We start from the raw sequence: 20,456 nt of genomic DNA, 5'->3' as shown, positions 1-20,456 counted from the left end.
ATAAAGGATAGTCGAGGTCTACGAATGCAATGGTAGGTTCGACAAAATAGAGGGGAGGGAAGGTCGGGTAGCAATACTAACTATTGTGTTGTGAAAAATAACGAAACGACAAAGGCCAATGAGGTCCACAAAGACAAGAGCGATACAGAAAACTAAACGATCGCGGCAAATTTTACATAGGTAGGGGTAAAATATCTTTTCATGCCAGAAAAGAATGCTCAATGAGAATTTTGAAAAATGGGTGCTTGTAAAAATGAGATTTTTGTGTTCCTTTCCCGTTACTAGCATACTAACTGCTTTTAAAATTGCAGATTTGAGGCAATGGTGAGGGAAGCAACTGTCCACTTGGAAGAATTTTGCCACGTTTCTGCTGGCGAATGGATCCATATGCAAGGCAAAGCAAGCTATGCTCGAAGTTGCCGATGATGCAAGCAGCTGAAACTGATATAGAGAATAACAATGTAACATTAATATATTATTAATTTATAAAAAACAAATATATTATTAATTTCAACTTAGGTATTTTGATAAGATGATTCTTAAATGGAGCCAAAGTTTAATATTTTGAGCTAGACTGCCATAAGTTTGAGACAGGTATGACAACAGTTCTTGTCTTTTTGAGAGAGAGATGATAAATTTTCTCCGAAGAAGCTCACCACCATTTGCAGGTCTGGAGGATAAAATTTGTGGAAAGAACAGACACAAATGCTATGCCAAGGAAAAGGATCTTAAATCAAATTCTCACAAAAACAATTTTTCAACCTTAGTCTTCCAAACATGCAAAATTATCCATCAACTAGTCTTGCCTATCACAGGATTAAATCACAAAGCAGACATCAAAGTTGTAAATCCAGATCAAAACTAGCATAACCAGTAGCAGAAATATAATTTCAAGCTCATCGCTTCTTCGACACACCAACCGTCTTTCCCCTTCTGCCAGTGGTCTTTGTGTGCTGACCACGGACTCGAAGACCCCAAAAGTGACGGAGACCGCGGTGGTTCCTGCACACAAATGCTAATGCATCAACAATTTGAAGCTAGACGAAACAATGTTTGCCACAAGTCCACTGATGATAGGAATGATGCAAAATGCAAATTCAATGAACAAAGAATAAAAATCCAGCTTTCACATAGCAATAGAGAACCAAGTAATATCATACTAATCATAACAAGCGATGCAATGATGCACACTTCAAAGCACAAATCTTGTCAATGAGTAATGCCTCATAATTTGTTAACAGCTATTCCTAGATACTGACATCAAACACTCAGTAACATATGCTAATACAAGGTCCTTATGCTAAACTCTCTTGGCCATAATGCATGACAACATGGTCTCATTGACTGAGCAACAATATCGACTTTCAAGCGAGGCTTATCATACTAACCGAAAAAAGAAAATGACAAATTGAGATGCTAATGACATCTCCACTCGTTAATCAGTATTCGTTGAAACTCATTTTCAACTTATGTGATCAGGTCATAGCTTGCACATCAGGCAATACACTGTTTAAACCTGACAAGTTAAGATGCTTTGTGACAATGAGGTGAACTTAATAAGGAGAGGTGATTGACATTAAAAGAAAATGTCTTGGAATTGGGTTTGGAGAAAAAAAATCAGTTTACTCTTAGAAAGAAGTCCCAACATAAGTCTTGATAACAAGTTAAGATGCTTTGTGACACGAGGTGAACTTAATAAGGAGAGGTGAAAAGAATCAATTTACTCTTAGAAAGAAGTCCCAACATAAGTCTTGATAACAACAATCAACAAACATGCCAATAAAGCACACCTCCAAGGACGAAGCTAAGGAACTACGGGCAAACACAGCAGTAAACAAGATGATTCGATCAAATGAATCACACAACAACAATTAAGTTTTAGCAGTAGCAACCTTATCTTTTTCAGGCGCTCCAGATCATCTCTAAGCTTCATGTCCAGAGAATTTGAAACAATCTGGGAATATCTGCCATCCTTGTAGTCCTTCTTTCTGTTCAGAAACCAATCTGGAATCTTGAACTGCCGTGGATTAGCAACAACAGTCATAAGATTCTCAAGCTCGGCAGCGGAGAGCTCTCCAGCCCTACAGATAATGTAACGGAGTAAGAATTACAAGAATAAGAGGTCAAATTGAACCCAGAACAGCTAACTTAGTTTACTCAACAAATTCAATTCAAAGCCACTAATTATGAGAGAACAGAATGGATCTCTGCAGTAATTATAAGGGGGCATAAATTCTACTCGATAAAATAATTATGCAAGCCAAATTATCTATCAATTGTAATCATTGTCAAACAAAAGATTAATAAAAATATCAATTTGAAAAAGAACATCAATAACTAAAATGATAAAGACTCGCAATGAAGAACGCTTTACAACTATCCAAAAACAAAATAACATAATCACATCCAGAAACAGTTAAATCTGATGGCTAAACATGAGACACAGAATCCCTCACTAAAGAAGATCTCAAGCAGGCTACAGAACAAACACCTACCCATCCTAGATCAGTAATTAGTAATAAAAGAAGGGAGTCAAACAATGATTTTTTTTATTCCCAAAAAGCAATCAAGAAAAATAAAACACTAAAATGTCATAAGAATATTGAAATCTGAAAATTGATGTCCAGATCCAATATCCTTTTTTCCCAAATTCAACGTAACATAAATTAAAGAACTAAAATGCAGCCAAAGGATCAGAAGTTGTAACAACAGGAGAAGATAAAAAGATGACCTTTTGTTCATGTCGACGTCGGCCTTCTTGCACACGATGTTGGCGAACCGGCGACCGATACCCTTGATGGAGGTGAGGGCGAACATGATCTTCTGCTTCCCATCTACGTTGGTGTTGAGGACACGAAGAATGTGTTGGAAGTCCTCGTTCGCGACCAGAGACTGCAGGTCCAAAGCAGACCACGAAAAAACAAGAAGCGATCACAAAATTGTCTTGAAAGTAAAGATCGTGACTCACGAAAAAGCAATCCAAGAGAGAACCCAACCATGGCGGCGGCGTTTATGGATTTTTTCCTCGCGCTGCTGCTCTCAAGGGCGCTCGCCGGCGGAATACGGCGGAGGAAGCTTTATAGAGGGGAGACGACGAGGAAAGTAAAACCCTAGGGAATTTTACATATCCGTCCTCAGACACTATTGAAATAGCGTATATATTCTTTCAAAGTTCTGTCGTGTGATTTGGCTTGATCAATTGTGATACTATTTGGTTGGGCCAGCACGGGCCGAACCAAGCCCGGCCGGTCCAGCCCACATGTATGTGATCCGTGTACTCGGTGTGCGCTACGTCACGTCGACCGGCCGTGCATTTAAGTAGTGGGGTTAGCGAGTCGCGATACAGCAGAAGTCGAGTGAACCCTAAAACGTTCCCCTTGCCATCTGCGCGGGTCGGAATCTGTTGCGGCGAGTGGCATCGATCTTGCACCGGGTGCTTCGACGCAGAAGCGACCGGAAGTGGGAGAAGCGATGGACTCTGCGGGCGGAGGGCCAGGCGACGAAGGGCCTCACGGGGTACTCTCTCCGCAATCTTTGTCCGTGCTGGGCGAAGGGATCTCCCTCGTGTTCTCTCGCTGGACGGCGCTCCAGATGGCGGTGGAGAACGCGTGGGGCGGGAAAGACTCCCGCAGCAATTCCGAGGAGCTCGCCTCCACCATCCTCTCCTGGTTCTCCCAATCTAAAGGTGCCATGGTTGTTGTTTTGAAAATTCGTGCGCCTACGCCACCTCTTTGAGCTCTTCTTTATTTTCCCGTAAGAAAGATCCTCTTTTTCATGATCGTATATACATAATTGGGTATTACAATTGAGTTTTGTTATCTTAATTCTAATAGCATGCCTTTTTAGCGACTTAGATTTGACCCTTCTTGTCGAACTTTCTTAAATTTCAATTTTTACGGTGGGTTTCAATGTTAGTATCAGAATTATATTTCTCTTGACCGGGGTTGTAAATGAGTGAAGCTGTTTGTGAGCAGCTCCATGTTTGGTTCGTTAAATGTCCGCTAGAACTTAATTCGTGCCTAATTTTATATCTCGGATTTTAGATTAGCCAGCTTGAATATGGGTAACTTGGTTCGTCGAGGCTCACTTGTTAATAAGTTCATGAACAAGCTTATTTGTAGAATCGTACTCATTTATAAACTCATGGACAAGGTCATCTATAGTCTCATGAATAAAGGCTCGTTCCTAAGTTCACAAATAGTTAGTAAATCCGTAGAGTTGCCATTAAATTATTTCTTAAATTCATAAATATAAGGAAAATGTGTCATGTATCATTGTTTTATATTTTGATGGATTATAGGCCATTTTATATTTGAAGTTCAGATATGTATTGGATATACTTAATGATGATGTTTTTGTTGTTGTTTTCTTTATTTTGGATTGTTTTGTTTGTTTATCATGAATGATACTTATGCCTACTAAATTATTATCTTAGAACTTCTATCGGAATAATAGCTGGATTTTTAAACAACATGAATTTGTGCTCGAGCTTGGCTTATTTCATATACGAGCTTAACCTCAACTCTTTTGACAAGATAGATATGCTACTGATGAGCAGAATCTGAGATGATTTTAGCTTCTTGAATATAAATGAAGCCGAGCTCAAACATAATTGTGAAGCTCAACTCAGAACTTGAGTTGAGCTTGAGCCCCCCTAAAATTAGTCAAGCCAAACTTGAGTTGCACAAAGCTTGGCTTGGCTCGATTGCAACCCTACTTTTGATTCCATTGTTGTAAGTTCTGTTTGTAGGTTTCACATTACATTAGTTTATTATCTTATTTCCTAAGTTGCTGCATTGTGCCAGAAGAAGAGTGGCTGAGGCCTGGTATTTTGATTCAACGTGGTAATTGAGTTTTGACATTTATTTCACTGTTCTGTCTAGGACCACTTTATATTGATGATCTGGAAAATCTGCTTGAGGAGAACATGGAAGCTTTGTTCAATACAGAGATCGAGGATGGTAGCATTGAGGAGGTGCTTCTTTCCATCACATCAAAAAATTCTGAAACATTTTTCCCAGTTTTAATTTGTTTTTTAGTAGTATCAAAACCATATCAGTTGAATGCATGTGAACCCAATCATATGCTTTTTTTGACAGGGCCACCTAATCTTTTAACTTTTCCTGGATATAATGATTCTTACATAAGCCCTTTTGTTATTTAGCATCAGTTCTATAAGTCTGTTCTCAAATCCATTTCCTTACTGCTGCCCGTTAGTACTCGAGTATGCCGTAATCATCTTGAGATGATATTATCCGGTTTATGTGGTTTTAATGCCTCATTAATTCTGATCTTTCATAATTCCATTTTACTTCTTTCTTCTTCAGTGTGCCTTCTGGCTCTCTATGTCACTCTATTCTTCTATGTTCAAATATCTGAGTGGGAACTCTTATTTCTTTTATTCCACTTGATTTTAAAAGTTAATTCTTTGTGGATGTACTGTAATTGCCTTTTTTTTGTTCTCATGCACTGCTTAGATGCTTCATGGTTTCATTTTACTCATTTCTTCTTCAGTATACATTCTGGCTTTCTATGTCCTCTATCCATCTATGTTTAAACATCTGTTGGTTTAGTATTGCAATTACCTCCTTTTTTAGTTTCTTACCTCTTTAGATTCTTGGAATTCTACCCGACTTATTTGTTTGAATAGTCGTAATAGTTGATAAAGGACACTTTTGATTCATCAATTAATTTTTAAACTGTTCAAAATTTTGATACAGGTTGCTGAAGAATTAATGATTATGCATGAAGCTTGTCTTGAAGGCAATTATGAATCAATTGAAAAGCTGAGGAGGTCTGGCCCTGTTGTTAGTGCTGTTTCTCAGAGCAAAAGGGTAATGCATTAAGGATTTCTAGTTCATTTATATCCGTTCTCCATTGCCCATTTCATATCTATATATTTTAGTTACCCAGATGTTGCATTAGTTTAGATCATCTTGGTTTAACAAGCCATAGTGCCTTAGTACAAGTCAATAAATTACTCAGAAGATGTTTCACTCCAATAAACTTTTTTTGAGATTATATTTGATGTATTTATTAGAAGAGAACGGAGAATGGTACTGGAATACTTATATTACATGCTTTTTAACCTGTCACACTATTTTGCCAAGGTTCTGAAAACCACATCAGATTGGTACATAATGACCATACAGTACAGGACAGTAGGCCTTGGCACACCAAAAATGAATTAAAAATTGTTTATATGTTGATGCCAACCAGTACAGCAGATGTATCAGTATACTGGTACTAGATGTGATGGTACACCAGTATTTTACACCTTTTTTTAAAGAATTTTTTTTTTTCTAGTAATGCAAGTTCCTTTTTTCTATTGTTAAGGACACCCACCCATTCCTTTGTAATTTTGAATGAATTTTATTAGTCTTGTGTTCTCTTAAACTGCTACAAAGAAAATATCCTTCCCAATCCTCCTGTGTGCATATCCCTGTAGTAATAACAAGTCTAGCTTATTCATGTAATGGCATGTCCCTGAAACTTATGCTATTAGTGTAAAAGATGTTCTCAGGGTGTGATGCATATGCTTGAGAATGTCGGAAATTAGATTTCGGATGCATTCTGTTCTTTTGAGTATAACCATGTGAAAACAGGTTTAATATTTTTCATAAGATGAAGATCAAAACACCAAGGCATTTGGAAGTCTGGATCCTACTTGATGCATCTTTTGTAGTTGAGAGTAGTGCTAAATTTAGCAATATATTTGGCAATTTGGTGAATCATAAAAGTTCTTTTCTTCCTAATGATCTTTTAGAGCTTGTTGAAGAAGGTACATTTCTTCTTGATTGTTCACTTAGAAAGTCATGTCTGTAGCTTCCCTCAGTAAACATCAACATGATTGACTCTGGTTGATCTGGGCATATATGGAGTAATATGAGCTAATATGAACCAAACCACTCATTCAGTTGATGTACTCTCCCATTTGTTTCATCATTTGGGGATTTACTAAATGATCCAATCCTGCAACCTTCCAGTGCTTGAGACGTATTATTTTAGTTGCTTTCCTTCATTCTGATCGTATTTATTATTTTTTTTCCTGCTTACTCTTATTTAGAAGATCAGAACTTTGCTGTGCTTTGCTGTTTCCGACGGAATTGCTAAAGAAATTTGGTGATATATAGAAATCATGCTACCTCAAAAGTTTTGAGATTCTTTTCCACAAGCGAATAAATTTGTCGATTGTATGCAGGGGTATATGTAGTGCTGACAGCAAATGTTTTTTTTGTTCATGACGTAGGTGGTTGATGACAATAGTGAATATGAGAGTTCAGATGAAGAAGCATCAGAAATGATGGTTGATGAGCCAATGCCACATGAAATGGTTGTGGAAAAGCCAAAGCAGAAACAAATGGCAGATGAAGATGGATGGTCCACAGTTACTTCCAGGAAAAACAGGGGTAAGAAGTAATGGTGGAAGGCAGTGAGAGTATGCAACTCTTTGTTGATCAATCAAATCGAGTCCTTTTTTGCTGTGGCGTTGGAGAGAGATGTTTAGGGTGTTTTGATAGCATTACGTTATGGTTTACCCACTTCATTTTTATTTATAACCCTTTCGATCAAGCTTGTGGTTATTATCTCCCATTGTTTCAGATGTAATATTTTATGAGAAAATTTCGTGATAATAGTAGAACAAGTAATTCCTTGCAAGTATAATTCGCTTGGTGCCAAGACCAGTTTTAACAGAGGAGATTTATCTAAATGTTTTTCAAAGTTTGATTTGATGGATTAATAATGGAGATTGTTATACTATTATTGGAGGTATAAGTTTTTTTATTTTATTTCTTGTTAATGAGATTTAAAAAATAATTATTCAATAAAATAAGGTGAATTTATTTTTGTAAACTCACTTTACGTGAGAAGCTCATCTCGTCTTATTTAAGAGATTTTTTTATTCCTCATTTAGAAGTAGGTTTTCTTGGCTTTTTTTAAAATATTATATATATTTTTTAAATATATGAAAATTTTAATTTGTATTAAAAGGTGGTATGATTTTTTATGTTATATGTAATTTTTATTTTTTTAATATTTTTATATTTACTTATATTTTATTTTTAAATTAGGATTCAAGTTAGTTGAAGATTAATTGATATTATTTAACTTATATTTTGATGAATGAATAAATTATAATAAATATTTATAATTTATGCATGCTAACAAAGCTTTTGATATATTTCCGGAAAGAGATAATATAATCCGGTAAAAATAAAAAAAATCCAAAATGCGACAATCATAATTTTTATGAAGGTTGAATATGATTTGTTGTTGTATCAGCAAAGGGGGTTTGTCAAACTCTATCATAAACTGAGAGTGTCATGATAAAAATGAGACACACACAACAAATGGATGATTCACCAACTGTTTAAATGGAATAAGAAACTCTTTAGTTGAATTTGGAATAAATCCTGAAAACAAAGGCATTTAAATCAAATTTGCAATCGAGTACATTTGCAATGTTCAAGGTTGGTCAGTTTGTGGTGGGAACCAAAGGAAAATTATTGCAGCATATAATAAGAATTTCTCATAGCTGCAAAGCTTGAGTTTTCAATGATACCAAAAGGTACAGTCTGATATGTACTACTTGGTTCGGTATCTTATCTTAGCAGTCCTACATGTTACCCGAATTGGTATCAAACAAAACAGAAGATTTTTTTATAAAAATTGCATTTCAACTAATTTCCGATGGGATCTCATGTTTCAACTCTTGAAACCTCTTAAGTAGGCTGGACTTGTATGTTTCAACTTCATCATATTCCACGGAATTTGGAGTGGAGCTAACAATAGCAATCGCATCTGCTTGGTGCAAAGCCTCGGCAGCTTCATCTGCAATTTCCACAAAAAAAGAACGAGGTATGTCGCAATAAATTTCAGATTGCTTATGCAACATGCAGCACAATGCCACACTGCAGTTCAGCAAAACGACAGATAATTCAGGTGGTGATCAACTTGAGCTTCAAAGACCCCAAAACTCGAATTAACACACATTAATGCCACCAAATCTCAAACTTCGGAGCATGTTGATGCTCGACAGGTAAATTAGTGCTACATGAAGTTGGTTCAGAAGAATTTATGCAAGATTGGTGCCACCCTTAAAATCAAATTATTATATCATTTGGAATATGGTTTTCTTAAGGGGATCAGGCCTGCATGGCTACCACACTTTGAAGACACTACACCAGCTGGCTTGAACCCAAGAATATTGCATAAACCCTAACTGACAGCATTGAATGACACATGACCCACCGAGTGAGAATGGGTAACAATACAAAAACTTCATAGGGAAGATCTGTCATGTCTGACATAATAACTATAAACATATAGAAGCCTTGAAACAGGAAACTAGATCATGAGAAAAGGCAAATCCCTATTACTAATCCTACAGAATAAACCTAGTGATGCTCGAAACGGTCTTGGTTTTAAACTGCAGAATAACCTCGACATGCCCTTTGGTTTATACAGAAACATGTGTGCAAATATATGTTCACTAGTGATCAAAACTTTGACTTGATATTTATACAACTGCATAACGGAGAGTGAAATGGATGGTAGAATGACTAATCAGGTAAAATCAGAATTTGGTGATGACAAGATAAGATGCAAATTTAGATAATTCTTAACAGTATCATGCAACAAACACAAAACACACTTATAACATCATTTAGCTTGGACTTACCAGAGTGAGAAAGGGCGACAAGAGTTTTAAGAGCTTGTTTGCGTGTCTTATCATCCTTGGCAGTCTTCAGCATATTCAACAGGTCTAAGGCTCCGCCCATCTCTACTACTTTCATCCTCCTCTCATCTATTAAAAAATGAGTCATAAATTGACAATAAAAGAAAACAAAGTTTGTCATTTCAAAATCCCAATCAAACACTTTGGTGAACTCCATCCATTTTAACAAGCAAAACAAGAAAAAGATGATAAATGCATTTTACAGGAAGAGGAGAATTTTCAGTTCTCCTTTCTGATAGAAAGGAGCTTAACAAAAGCTCAAGATGGTGCTATGGTGCTAGTTATGAATTGTGTTTTGTTGGAATGTGATGGTTTTTTACTTCTAACAATGACTTTGCAGGAATGGACTATATTATGAAGAATCAAGATGGAAATGTAGTTGCCACTGGTTCTTACTCTCGGATTCTGCAATCAATTCTCCAGGCCTAATGCTGGGCGATTCAAGAAGCATACTCTAAGCTTCTAGTTAAGGATATCATAATGTTTGGGTTTACTCCGATTCTCTACAATCCATCACTCCGCTGAGTATCTCTGCTTCTTTTTCGTGGCTTGATAGAAGTATACCAAATGATTGTATTCAAGTTGCACAATGGGTAAACGTAGTTAAATGGTAACTGGGAGGTCATACTTTAGCTAGTACTGCTAGACTTCAAGGAATTGCTCACCACTGGGGTATGAATTCCAATGGGAGTCATACCCTTATTGAAACTCTGTATCCATGTTTTGGTAGTAGTTAAAAGCAAGTCCTGGAAAGGAAAAGAATCTGATTTTGAACCCATAATAAAAGAACACCCAAGCGAAAGTACGAGTAATCATTTTCTTCTCAGTCAAAATCAATAAGAGAAGCAGCAGGAATCACAATTAGAATTTGATATATAGTTTAAAAATATTTTCCATAAAAATGGACTCTTTACTCTGAAACTGTTATTTAAATAAATTGACAACATTACTGAGATGAAGTTCCTTATGCAGTTTAAGAAGATGTAATATAAGCTCAATGGCATGAGAAGATCCATGTAGCCAAATCCCAAATGGTAAGGACATCATGTCTTCTTGTTGTTGTATAGAAGAGTTCTGCTCCATATATATATGGTGCACTAGGGGTCATAAAGTGAAATGAACATATTTCCGAAAATCAAAGTAATGTTAAGAGTAGGAAAAGAAGTCCACAATCAACAGTAATTAATTGAATGCTTCACTGCAAGAAATCATGAAGCATTCGTACAAAAGAATCTAATAAAATTTCACAAAGTGGTGGGAGTGCGTGAACAAACCAGAAAAGGAAACATTTGTGCACCATCATTGCTTGAGAATGATAAAAAAATACAAAATTCTAAACTAAGGACAACATGCTACGAAAGTATGAGAAATACCATCAACTGCATACAGAGCCAATCTGGAAGCTCCCATTCTCTTAAACAAGGGATCTTTGACATGCAAAAGAGAGATGGACTGTTGCAACAGAGTCTCTCCTGAAAACTTGTTGCATGACAGTATCAGAGATCCTTTCTTTCTGATTAGCATATAATCCTAGATGGATAATAACCATTAAACATGGAATATGTCTATCGAATTAAGTGCCATACCCATGTAAGGAAAGAACTCAAATGCAACAAGTGCCGCAGTTCCTATAAAAAAGAGTTTCAGCAACCAACCAGCTTTCCTCTCGGCCTCTTCTTCAAGTGACATATCATCTGTAAAATATGTAAAATCAAATCATTTTTTCACATGAAGCTTCTTTCTTGAATATTAATAATTCCATAAATTTAGCCAAGTCAAGTATGCAACTTGTGTATTATAACTACGGGGACATCTCAAGAGAACTAAGTCCTAACAGCTCCTTTTTATGTTAAAAATTGCAATCAGGATTAATTATCTTGTCCTGTAAGTATCATAAAAGTTAAGGAGCATATGAAAACTTTGCTCTTGATAGTTTCTTATTTTAATGGTTTATATAATAATGGTGATTCAAGGAAAGTTATTTTCCATTGATGCCAATAGTAGGTAAATCCTACTCATTGAAACTTAATAAAAGTGAAGGCGATTTTTCATCACCCATTCATTTATTAAAAGCATCATCTAGAGTAGGTCATCATGTTTGTCATTCAGTACACAAGAAACCTTGGGAACTGATTGCCATAACGTGATCATTTTGATCCTTTGTTCTTATGTTTTGAGGTAGCAAGACTGCAATATGCATATCATATTATCTTTTCATAACAAACTACTAATGTGCTTTATCAGGTTCCAAACTTTTCAAAGGCCACAAGCTAGTTATATAGGCGAATGTTAAGCATCACTTTATGTCTGTCCCTTTCGTGGAACATGTTTTTCATCATGAGAGGCACAGAATATGCTTATACGAAGGTCCAATATGCTCCGAACTCTGAACTCAAAGACATTATGAAGTGAAAAAATCTCGACTTAGAGATTAAACATTATCCACAGCAAGAAACTTTCCTATGTGCCTTGAAGTCTGAAAAGAAAATGTTATTGAATATATATTCAAGAATGAAATTTACAAAAAGGTTCACAAGGTCATGATGAGGATAGGCACAAAAATGTCATTAAAGGTATAATTAAAATAAGAGAATAAATCTAAATATCTTTATATATTATAGTATTTATAAATTTAATATAGTATGAATCCCTAAATTTCTAAAATACTAACTTATAAAAATAAAAATAGTTGGGACCTTATCACTTGTGTTATTACTGAAAACAGAGAACCATTGCTCACGAGATTAAAATGCCACCACTCCTACCCACACTCTTATTATCTCCCCTCAACTCTCGGTATCACACTGATGTTGGCAGATGCGGGGAGTGACATGGGATAGCCTCATGTGGAGGGTCTTAAAAGAAAATAAACAACAAATATTTTGTAATTGAACAAATAGGCCAATATGGCACAAAAATAACTATATCGAGATTGATTCAGTTGATTTTGAGAAATATTACCCATGATCTAGTGATTCAATTGAAATGTTTAATTAAATCGGGTTGAACCAAGCCAACCTGGATTTTGCTTGGGATGGTTTACTATGAATGTAATCCAACTTTTTCTTATAACATCCATCAATCCTCAATTGACTCACTATCATATTAGTCACTATTCATTTCTTCATAAACCCTTGCCCACACATAATCATCAAAAAAGTTGTTTGAGAAATCAAGCAAACAGAGAATGAATCATCACCTCTCTCGTTTATCGTTGAGAACTGTCTAAGGAAAGATTCTCTCACGGTGTGTTTTCCGTTCGACATCTGCAACCAAACCACCACTATGTCACTATTACAAGAGACATAACCATTAGTCAGATCAAACTAGGGTTTCACATTTGGAGTCGGGGAAACACTAGAGGAAGCTTACGAGCATCTGGCGGAAGTCGTGAAGGGAAGGGCCAAAGAACCGCGAGCCATCACCACGCACAATCTCGGCCGTCGAGGATCCATCATAGGGCAGCCGGGCGTATGAGGGCGGGGGCATCCCAGGAAGGACGGAACCGTCCCGGGGCACGGCGCGTTCCGGCGAGGGGAAGAAACCCCGCCGCCCCGTGTGGCGCAGGGCTCTCGTTGGAAACCGCCGCATAATTTTGCTGACAACCAGTGAGCGGTCGCTCCCTCGCGGCTTATTAATCGCCCCCTTTGATCGGCTTGACAGGTTATCTACAGCCTTCCGCATAAAAGCCGAGTGTCACAGAAGTCTCTGCCGTCCATTCCTCGCACGATCCATCTGAGACGTCGACTGTCCCTCGTGCAAGGTGTTCGCTGTTTCAAAGCATGTAGACGATCCTCCTTTTGGGCCTAAGCTTGCCCAGGCCCAAACTTGTTTTACCCACCATTGCATGTGGAGGTGATGGCGAGGAAAGGAAATGGTGGGAGGGCGTGATAGCGTGCCACGTCACGACGTCGAGCCACGTGGAATCATCTCGGAGTGCGGTGGAGGCAACAACGGTCACAAAGACTGCACCGGTGGTGCCAAGAGAGGAAGATGGAGACGGCGAGACGGGAAATGGAATCATAGTGAGCGAGAGAGAGAGAGAGAGATGATACGAAGGCGCATGCGGGAAATGGATTCGTGGTGAGCTTTTGGCTTAAACCATAAAAAACTAAAGAAAAGACGAGGAGTAAGATCTGTGGCACTCGAAAAACTAGTATGCGACTGAACTCACTCATCGCATGCATCCAATCCAATGTTTGATCATTGCAGCAGAAGTTTCTAATTACGTGATTCCGAATGATCAACTTGCAGTGTTGACTTGGAAAGAACCATTATGAAATGATCAGAACTGATCAAGATTTATTGGCGACATCCCAAAGTGATCCAAAGCAAAAGTACAAATCAAACTGCACATCGAGATTTTAAGTGGGGAACCGTTCGAGTCAGATTCTGATGATATGACAAGTTAAACAACAATGATAAACCAGGGAAAAAAGGACCAAAAAAAGGACCATGAAGTATCATCTCAAAGACATTCCAATCTTTACACATCCTGAAACCAGTCCCACACAGAGGAAAATGAAAAGAACTGGTCAGAACTGTTGTCAGCCCTCGATGACCTGCGGGCCCAGGTATTCGATAACATTCATCTTCAAATCCTTCGATATATCGATTTCTTCCAACCATCCAAAAGAAGAATCCTCCTCTCCATTTTGGTCAGTGGCACCATCTGAAAAATGGTACACGAGTGTGTCGGTAAGTGAATCTTTTCCACTTCAAGAAGTCATCCTTAATCAAGCTTATAACTTCAGACAAAGCAAAGAGATCGATATCTCAAGTATATGGCTGGTGCGATCCATCTCAAGTACAAGAAATTTTGCCGAGTTTGTGGTTCCAGTGGATTCTGGATGGATAAGTCAGTATTGAGGCATTTATACAGCCAAAGAAGCATGTGTTTCAAGCAATGAAGATGTGTTATCTGGATGGATAAGTCAGTACACGAGTGTGTCGATAAGTGAATCTTTTCCACTTCAAGAAGTCATCCTTAATCAAGCTTATAACTTCAGACAAAGCAAAGAGATCGATATCTTAAGTATATGGCTGGTGCAATCCATCTTAAGTACAAGAAATTTTGCCAAGTTTGTGGTTCCAGTGGATTCTGGATGGATAAGTCAGTAAACTGGTAGCTTGTTCAAAAGAAAAGAATAATGGAATATATAGGAACAACAATTTAGACGACAGACTAGAGCTGAATACTACATTCACAATCATCATATAGGATTAAATAAGACAAACCGTCTGACTTGCATTATGTATTTATGTATTTTACTTTAATGCTTTAATCAAGACGATTTGTTATGAAGGTGTCATATTGATGTATTTTACTTTAATGCTTTAATCATACTTGACTTGCTTGGCCATACTACAGTGTATGTGGAGCGTAACCTGGATACTATATAGAAGAAGGTCGGTCGTTCTCGTGTATCATCCTGCTATGACTACCAAACCATTTAAGTATAACAAAAAAGGGTGTTTCTAAGGGTAAGCTTCAGACTTAAAGCAAGATGTAACTCTTTGTAGAAACTGCTTACTTGGATATGTCCTGTAGGGATAATCCCGATAGTATGTAATATCACGATCCTCTTCTTTCGAGTAGGGGGGTCCTTGAACATCAAGCACAGCACAGGCAGTAATGCCTGTGAATGTATGAATGTTTCCTCCGGTTGTCGGATAAAGAATTGAAGTGTCGCAAGGAGCAGTAAAATCAGAATCCACCACCAACTTGGCTAGTCTCACTGCGAAACATAGCATACATGGTCAAGCCAATAAACTGAGATTTGATGAATAAAATCATACAGAAAGAAGGCTCACATTTAGGTGAGGGCTTAGAGCTATTTGATGCACCAGGATCGAGCCAGTCATAAGACTTTATATGCACCGATCCTGCCAGTAATTTGCTGAAAACAGTCATCCCAGGGTGGTTATGGAGAGGAATAATTGCTCTCGGGGGCAAGAAGAAGATACTTATCTGCAAATAAACAGAACACATAAACCAGAATGTATTAAGAAAATCCATTCATGGTAACCATATTTACTGAATTACTAAAGTTTTCAATTCATTAGATGCTTAAGAAACAAATATGCTTCTCTACTTTCTGTTATCAAATAACAGGAGATTTTCTAGGCAGATTATTATTTCTTGTTTTGTGATCTATATCTCCTCAGCATATTCAACAAATTCTTCTTCTCCAAGTGCATTTTCAAGCAACCATTTCTAGTGATACAGTTTACAAGTCTTACCGAAAAGTTATCGCACTTGTAAATCATCGCATATGTGATCTTTGGGGTTCCTTTGGAAGAACTTTTAACCCTGAAGAGTGCATCCGTGCTTAGCCCAACATCTTCTGGTTTCATTTCATCTGGAGACAAAAATAACAGAAAGCTAAAGCTTCAAGTACAGCATGGCTGGCTAGTCCCAAATAAGATCAAGAACACTATGATATCCTACAACAAATAGCCGGATTGCCCGACAAGAGTGTGTTCTGCTTTGAGCTCAAAGAAAATAACATTTCAAAATCAGCAGGAAAAAAATGTATAAAAAAAAACATATTCTCTCCGAAGGTTAACAAGCCTCGAGTGTCATATGACCAAGATTAAAAAAAATTCAGTAAGACATGTCACCAACAGGGGGCAAACATGTTTTCACTAACAACCATGGACATGGATCTATGAGACCATGTGACTTCAAGGTAACACTGAAAGTGGATCTGACATGTACAAGGGAATGAATATGGATATGCAAATATACTTGTCACATAGTCCAAACCTAGATTTCCTAATGAAAGTTCCAGACACAGACATGGATATTAATTGCATTCCAAAGACATTGATAGCATATCTACTCCAATCAACATGCCAAGCTCACAAGTTATTGTTGTGAAAACTTACACTGTTAAAGAAAATGCATTGTCCAGATATCCATATACAAATGCATCAAAACAAACTCGACGAATCATTCTCATGAGTAGACACTGGACCTCTCACTTCATCAGTCATTTTTCTTCACAACTTTTATGCTCCTATACAAATATAATTAAAGGTCTGAACTTAGCCCCTTAACTATCATCAGAATGGACTTATTAAGATCTCTTTTTGTTTGAACAAGAAAGAGATAGGGTTCAGACGATATGATGGCATTCAACAGAATAACTATAATGGGATGACAAATAGACATAATCAGATACATGCAATAAATATCATGCATGAGAAGAATCCTTCACTTGATGACATAATCAGATCCATGCAACACATATCATGCAGCTCATACCCACAAGTTAACATTTAGATAAATTTACAGTTCCAACTGAAGTTTTAGCTCCTTGGGTCTTTTCCATTAAGCAAAATTGACACAATATAGTAGGCAACCATACTGAAGTATGAACTTTTAGAGACTTGATTCCGCAAAAAGCAAAGGCAAAAGCCTAACTATTAGGAGAATACAAATGTCTATTAGCACGCAGAATAATAGAGAAGGCAAAAAGCCTAACTGGACTGCTAGAGCAACTCTAAAATGTTGACCATTTCGGATGCTACTCATAATAGAGAATGACCAGATGCTTTCAGCACTACTGCAAGTTTGTATCAGAACAAATGTGTATCATATAAGTCAAAGAAGGAATCTACTCAGATAGAGCAGCAAAGCACTAGAGATCAAGATAGACGCACCATAGCAAAGAAGCTACTTGTATCGGCTAACTGGTGAAGTATGATAACATGTCGAAGCTCCTCGAACGAATGAGCGCAATAAAATCGTATTGAATTCATGCGAAGCAACCCTGAGAAGAGATAATGATGCAATACCTAAGAGGCGCTGCAGCATCTCGACGTTGGCGGTCTCAGGGACGGTCTTAGGGTCCTTGAACACCGTCTTGCAGGCCACGTACAGACGCTGGATCGCCGTGGAGGCGGCCTGCACCCGCCGCCGTGTCCCTCTGCTGTACCCTCGCTTCCTTACCAGCTTCTCCCCCTTCCTCTTCGCCCCCGCTGGCTTCTTCTCCCCCTCATACCCATTAGTCGCCTCTACTTTCATCCAGGCCTCGCGAACTCGCCCAAGGTATGATCTTTCACCCCCAGCACCTCAATTCCAGCACCAAAACTCTCCAAGGTTCTAACTTTACCGGCTCCAAAGATCTAATCTCGAAGTAGAAGCGAGAGAAGCCCAAACTTTCAGTAGACAACCCCGGTATAGGATCGGGATCGACGAGCACTGTGCGAAAAAAATAGGAATTTTGACGAGAAAGAAAGCGAGAGGGGGGGAGGAGGTATAAAGGCGGAGAAGGGGAGGCAAAACCAGGGGCCATGAGATAGCTTCGACGAGAGAAAACCAGACTACGCCCCCGGAAGGAGGGAATTGCCCAAAAAAATCCTTTGGGAACACCACCAAAACTGCTTGTTTTCCACCCGACTCCGCCCGCCTTATTGCGTTCCCGAAACAGCTCTTTCCGACCATGGAACACAGTACACAGATTCGAGTCAAGCGTAGAACTGTTACGTGTAAAATGACCGAATCGCCCTCGTCCCGATTGTTCGTTTACTCAGTCAACCTAAGAACAAGTCAGGAGAGACACGAGAGATTACCACGACAACCGACCCGATTGCAGATTCTAATATCTTTTAATCTCAACCATCCATCTGTCTCGTCAAGTCAAATCTATCACACGTTTTTTTCATTTTTAATATGAATTGACGGTTGAGATCGAAAGTGGTTTCAAAAAGGACGGTTTGGAGGCACTACGAATCGTTCTTCGCTGAGAGTTTGCGTTCCCTCCCACCTACCCCATCTCTGTTCACGATGGTTCTGACACGCGGTAGGTGTCGTGGCGCGTCTGACTCACGAAAACTCGTATCATTTGTTGTTACCTCTGTTGTGAAAACTGGAGGATATTATACACAGTTCAAACATCACTCGAATACGAAATTGAAAGAATAAATATCATTTTAATGGGCACCAATTTTGGAGGATAAGTAAGAAGACCTACGAGTACGTACATACCTATTATATTTCACATTTAGTGACTGGATGCGGATGGATGACCCATATACGACGTGTTCCCAACTAAGCATTTGGACGTATGTAGTAAGATCTCTTGTCCTAATGGACTGACTATTCTCCTTTTCTCTGCTTCCAACTTGACCAAAGCATACTGTATATAATCATATAAAAAAATTTGGTATTTTTAATTTCATCATAAGTCACTTGCATATTATATTTCCATATTATTCGTTTTCAATACGATTGATAAATATGTTAATCTGATTTGAAACAAAATTTATTTATTTATTTATGCCAAAAGAATCTGAGCGGAGATTGCAGGATCTGCTGAAAGTCCTCCCACAAAGAGAGGAGGTAGAAACCCATTCGAGGATGGACGCGTCGGTGCGGCCCAGACACGAGCACGACGTCGTGCGGCCACGCGGCGAAGCAGGGTAGGCACGTGATTTGGACCGGTGGAAGGTTCACGAACGTGCCAGCTGCGCAGTTAACGTCAGCATAAGTGGCGCCAACTCGGTGACTGGGTTCGCCCACATCCCCCGACAGCGCCAGGTGGCCGGAACAGCGCATGCAAAATTACCAGATATGCGTGGGTTGACCCTTAATATTTTTGCCGAAAACACAAATGCTGTGGCACAACAGTTGACCCTGCCATCATTTGCCAGTCAACTCTCACATTCATCTCCGTCTTTAAGAACAGAAGAGTTGTGGATTTGTCATGCAGATCTCTGAGAGGGATCGGATCCACTGCAGTGGCCCAGTCTGCTACAGTCATCAGTGGATCTGGGCCTGGAAATTGAACTTACACTACGATGTGTATATTGTATATTATATCTGACATGTTTTATTTACATATATAATTCAAAAAGGAACAGAAAAATAAAAGAAACACAGAGACTATTAGATATTGTTTATTTTATATACAAAATGTTTTTGTTCATCACTTGATAAATAGAAGTATATTATATATTATTGTTTATTAGGATCTGAAATTTCATCATTATGTTTAACCTCAAGTTGACTTGCATCAAAGTGGGCTTATATGACATGCGTTCGCGACACGATAAGACTAATCTTTTAGATGTCTCGATTCGGCATCATGACGTTGATTTATAACCGTTCATTCTAACACTAACACCACTGCTCTAATATCTGCAATCAGGACATGAGTTACTTTTATTTGCGACATCACATAATTAGCATTTATAACCATGATTAGCATCGGCTTGTTTGAGTTAAATAAATATATAACTCTCATGCGTTTCTGAAGTAAAATAGTGTAAATTACAGTTTCATAACTTAAATTCTTTAGCTTATATATATATATATATATATATATAGAGAGAGAGAGAGAGAGAGAGAGAGAAAATATGAGAAATTCTTTAGGTCTCGTGCACAGTTATCCACTATAATATGAGAAAGAGAAAATATGAGAAATCTCGAATAAAAATGATAAACTAGAAATAATCCACTATAATAATAATGAATATACAAATCTCTATTGTTCAAAACCCTAACAATAATCACAAGAGAATAACTGAGATACAAGGATCACGTTATTGTGCACAATATATAAATCCTTCATAATTCTCTCCGAGTGATCACAGTAATAATCTACTGTAAATCTGATATAACCTGAGATGAAAGCACTACTATATGATTGAAAACGGTTTCTATGTTGTTCATCTTCTTCTCTTTCATTTTCTTTAAAATCTCGTGGTT

At 37.9% G+C, this 20,456-nt stretch overlaps 4 protein-coding genes across 5 annotated transcripts; 1 reads left to right on the top strand and 3 right to left on the bottom strand.

The window, feature by feature from the left end:
* Window positions 1-709: 709 nt before the first annotated feature.
* LOC103993971 (small ribosomal subunit protein uS13z/uS13y/uS13x) lies at window positions 710-3,134 on the bottom strand. Its single transcript, XM_009414220.3, has 4 exons — window positions 2,997-3,134; window positions 2,732-2,892; window positions 1,893-2,081; window positions 710-1,002 (listed from the first exon to the last, which is right to left on the bottom strand). The coding sequence occupies exons 1-4, from the start codon at window positions 2,997-2,999 to the stop codon at window positions 897-899; spliced, it is 459 nt and encodes a 152-aa protein (XP_009412495.1). The 5' UTR covers window positions 3,000-3,134; the 3' UTR covers window positions 710-896.
* Window positions 3,135-3,352: 218 nt separating this feature from the next.
* Window positions 3,353-7,659, top strand: LOC135680615 (pre-rRNA-processing protein TSR2-like). The gene is made up of 4 exons (XM_065194656.1): window positions 3,353-3,685; window positions 4,884-4,975; window positions 5,721-5,834; window positions 7,250-7,659. Exons 1-4 carry the CDS (start codon window positions 3,472-3,474, stop codon window positions 7,418-7,420), a joined length of 591 nt encoding a protein of 196 aa, XP_065050728.1. The 5' UTR covers window positions 3,353-3,471; the 3' UTR covers window positions 7,421-7,659.
* A 756-nt stretch (window positions 7,660-8,415) lies between these two features.
* On the bottom strand, window positions 8,416-13,438 carry LOC135680612 (uncharacterized). Of its 2 annotated transcripts, XM_065194653.1 has the most exons (6): window positions 13,112-13,438; window positions 12,939-13,005; window positions 11,326-11,433; window positions 11,113-11,211; window positions 9,683-9,808; window positions 8,416-8,832 (listed from the first exon to the last, which is right to left on the bottom strand). In XM_065194653.1, the coding sequence occupies exons 1-6, from the start codon at window positions 13,421-13,423 to the stop codon at window positions 8,678-8,680; spliced, it is 867 nt and encodes a 288-aa protein (XP_065050725.1). In that variant the 5' UTR covers window positions 13,424-13,438; the 3' UTR covers window positions 8,416-8,677. The 2 variants fall into 2 exon arrangements, with proteins under 2 accessions (XP_065050725.1, XP_065050726.1); XM_065194654.1 differs by lacking the exon at window positions 11,113-11,211.
* Window positions 13,439-14,013: 575 nt separating this feature from the next.
* On the bottom strand, window positions 14,014-18,063 carry LOC135680614 (plant cysteine oxidase 2-like). The gene is made up of 5 exons (XM_065194655.1): window positions 17,543-18,063; window positions 15,983-16,101; window positions 15,554-15,710; window positions 15,274-15,477; window positions 14,014-14,411 (listed from the first exon to the last, which is right to left on the bottom strand). Exons 1-5 carry the CDS (start codon window positions 17,769-17,771, stop codon window positions 14,287-14,289), a joined length of 834 nt encoding a protein of 277 aa, XP_065050727.1. The 5' UTR covers window positions 17,772-18,063; the 3' UTR covers window positions 14,014-14,286.
* Window positions 18,064-20,456: the final 2,393 nt, after the last annotated feature.

Source organism: Musa acuminata, chromosome BXJ1-8 (genome assembly GCF_036884655.1).
Source record: "Musa acuminata AAA Group cultivar baxijiao chromosome BXJ1-8, Cavendish_Baxijiao_AAA, whole genome shotgun sequence".
NCBI classification, from domain to species: domain Eukaryota; kingdom Viridiplantae; phylum Streptophyta; class Magnoliopsida; order Zingiberales; family Musaceae; genus Musa; species Musa acuminata.
Note: the sequence above shows the minus strand (reverse complement) of the source record. Positions and strands in the feature narration are given on the sequence as shown.

Excerpts from the sequence above, each read along its gene's own strand:
- LOC103993971 (XM_009414220.3), bottom strand. Across the intron at positions 2,082-2,731 it reads GACGTCGACATGAACAAAAG|GGCTGGAGAGCTCTCCGCTG; the intron begins GTCATCTTTTTA and ends CATTATCTGTAG. Across the intron at positions 1,003-1,892 it reads GAGCGCCTGAAAAAGATAAG|GAACCACCGCGGTCTCCGTC; the intron begins GTTGCTACTGCT and ends ATTTGTGTGCAG.
- LOC135680612 (XM_065194653.1), bottom strand. The coding sequence starts at position 13,423 with ATGCGGAAGGCTGTAGATAACCTGTCAAGCCGATCAAAGGGGGCGATT. Across the intron at positions 11,434-12,938 it reads CTCAACGATAAACGAGAGAG|ATGATATGTCACTTGAAGAA; the intron begins GTGATGATTCAT and ends CATATTTTACAG. Across the intron at positions 8,833-9,682 it reads TGTCGCCCTTTCTCACTCTG|ATGAAGCTGCCGAGGCTTTG; the intron begins GTAAGTCCAAGC and ends TGGAAATTGCAG.
- LOC135680615 (XM_065194656.1), top strand. The coding sequence starts at position 3,472 with ATGGACTCTGCGGGCGGAGGGCCAGGCGACGAAGGGCCTCACGGGGTA. Across the intron at positions 3,686-4,883 it reads CTGGTTCTCCCAATCTAAAG|GACCACTTTATATTGATGAT; the intron begins GTGCCATGGTTG and ends TGTTCTGTCTAG. Across the intron at positions 4,976-5,720 it reads AGGATGGTAGCATTGAGGAG|GTTGCTGAAGAATTAATGAT; the intron begins GTGCTTCTTTCC and ends ATTTTGATACAG.
- LOC135680614 (XM_065194655.1), bottom strand. The coding sequence starts at position 17,771 with ATGAAAGTAGAGGCGACTAATGGGTATGAGGGGGAGAAGAAGCCAGCG. Across the intron at positions 16,102-17,542 it reads GATGCTGCAGCGCCTCTTAG|ATGAAATGAAACCAGAAGAT; the intron begins GTATTGCATCAT and ends TTTTGTCTCCAG. Across the intron at positions 14,412-15,273 it reads TCCCTACAGGACATATCCAA|ATGGTGCCACTGACCAAAAT; the intron begins GTAAGCAGTTTC and ends ACCATTTTTCAG.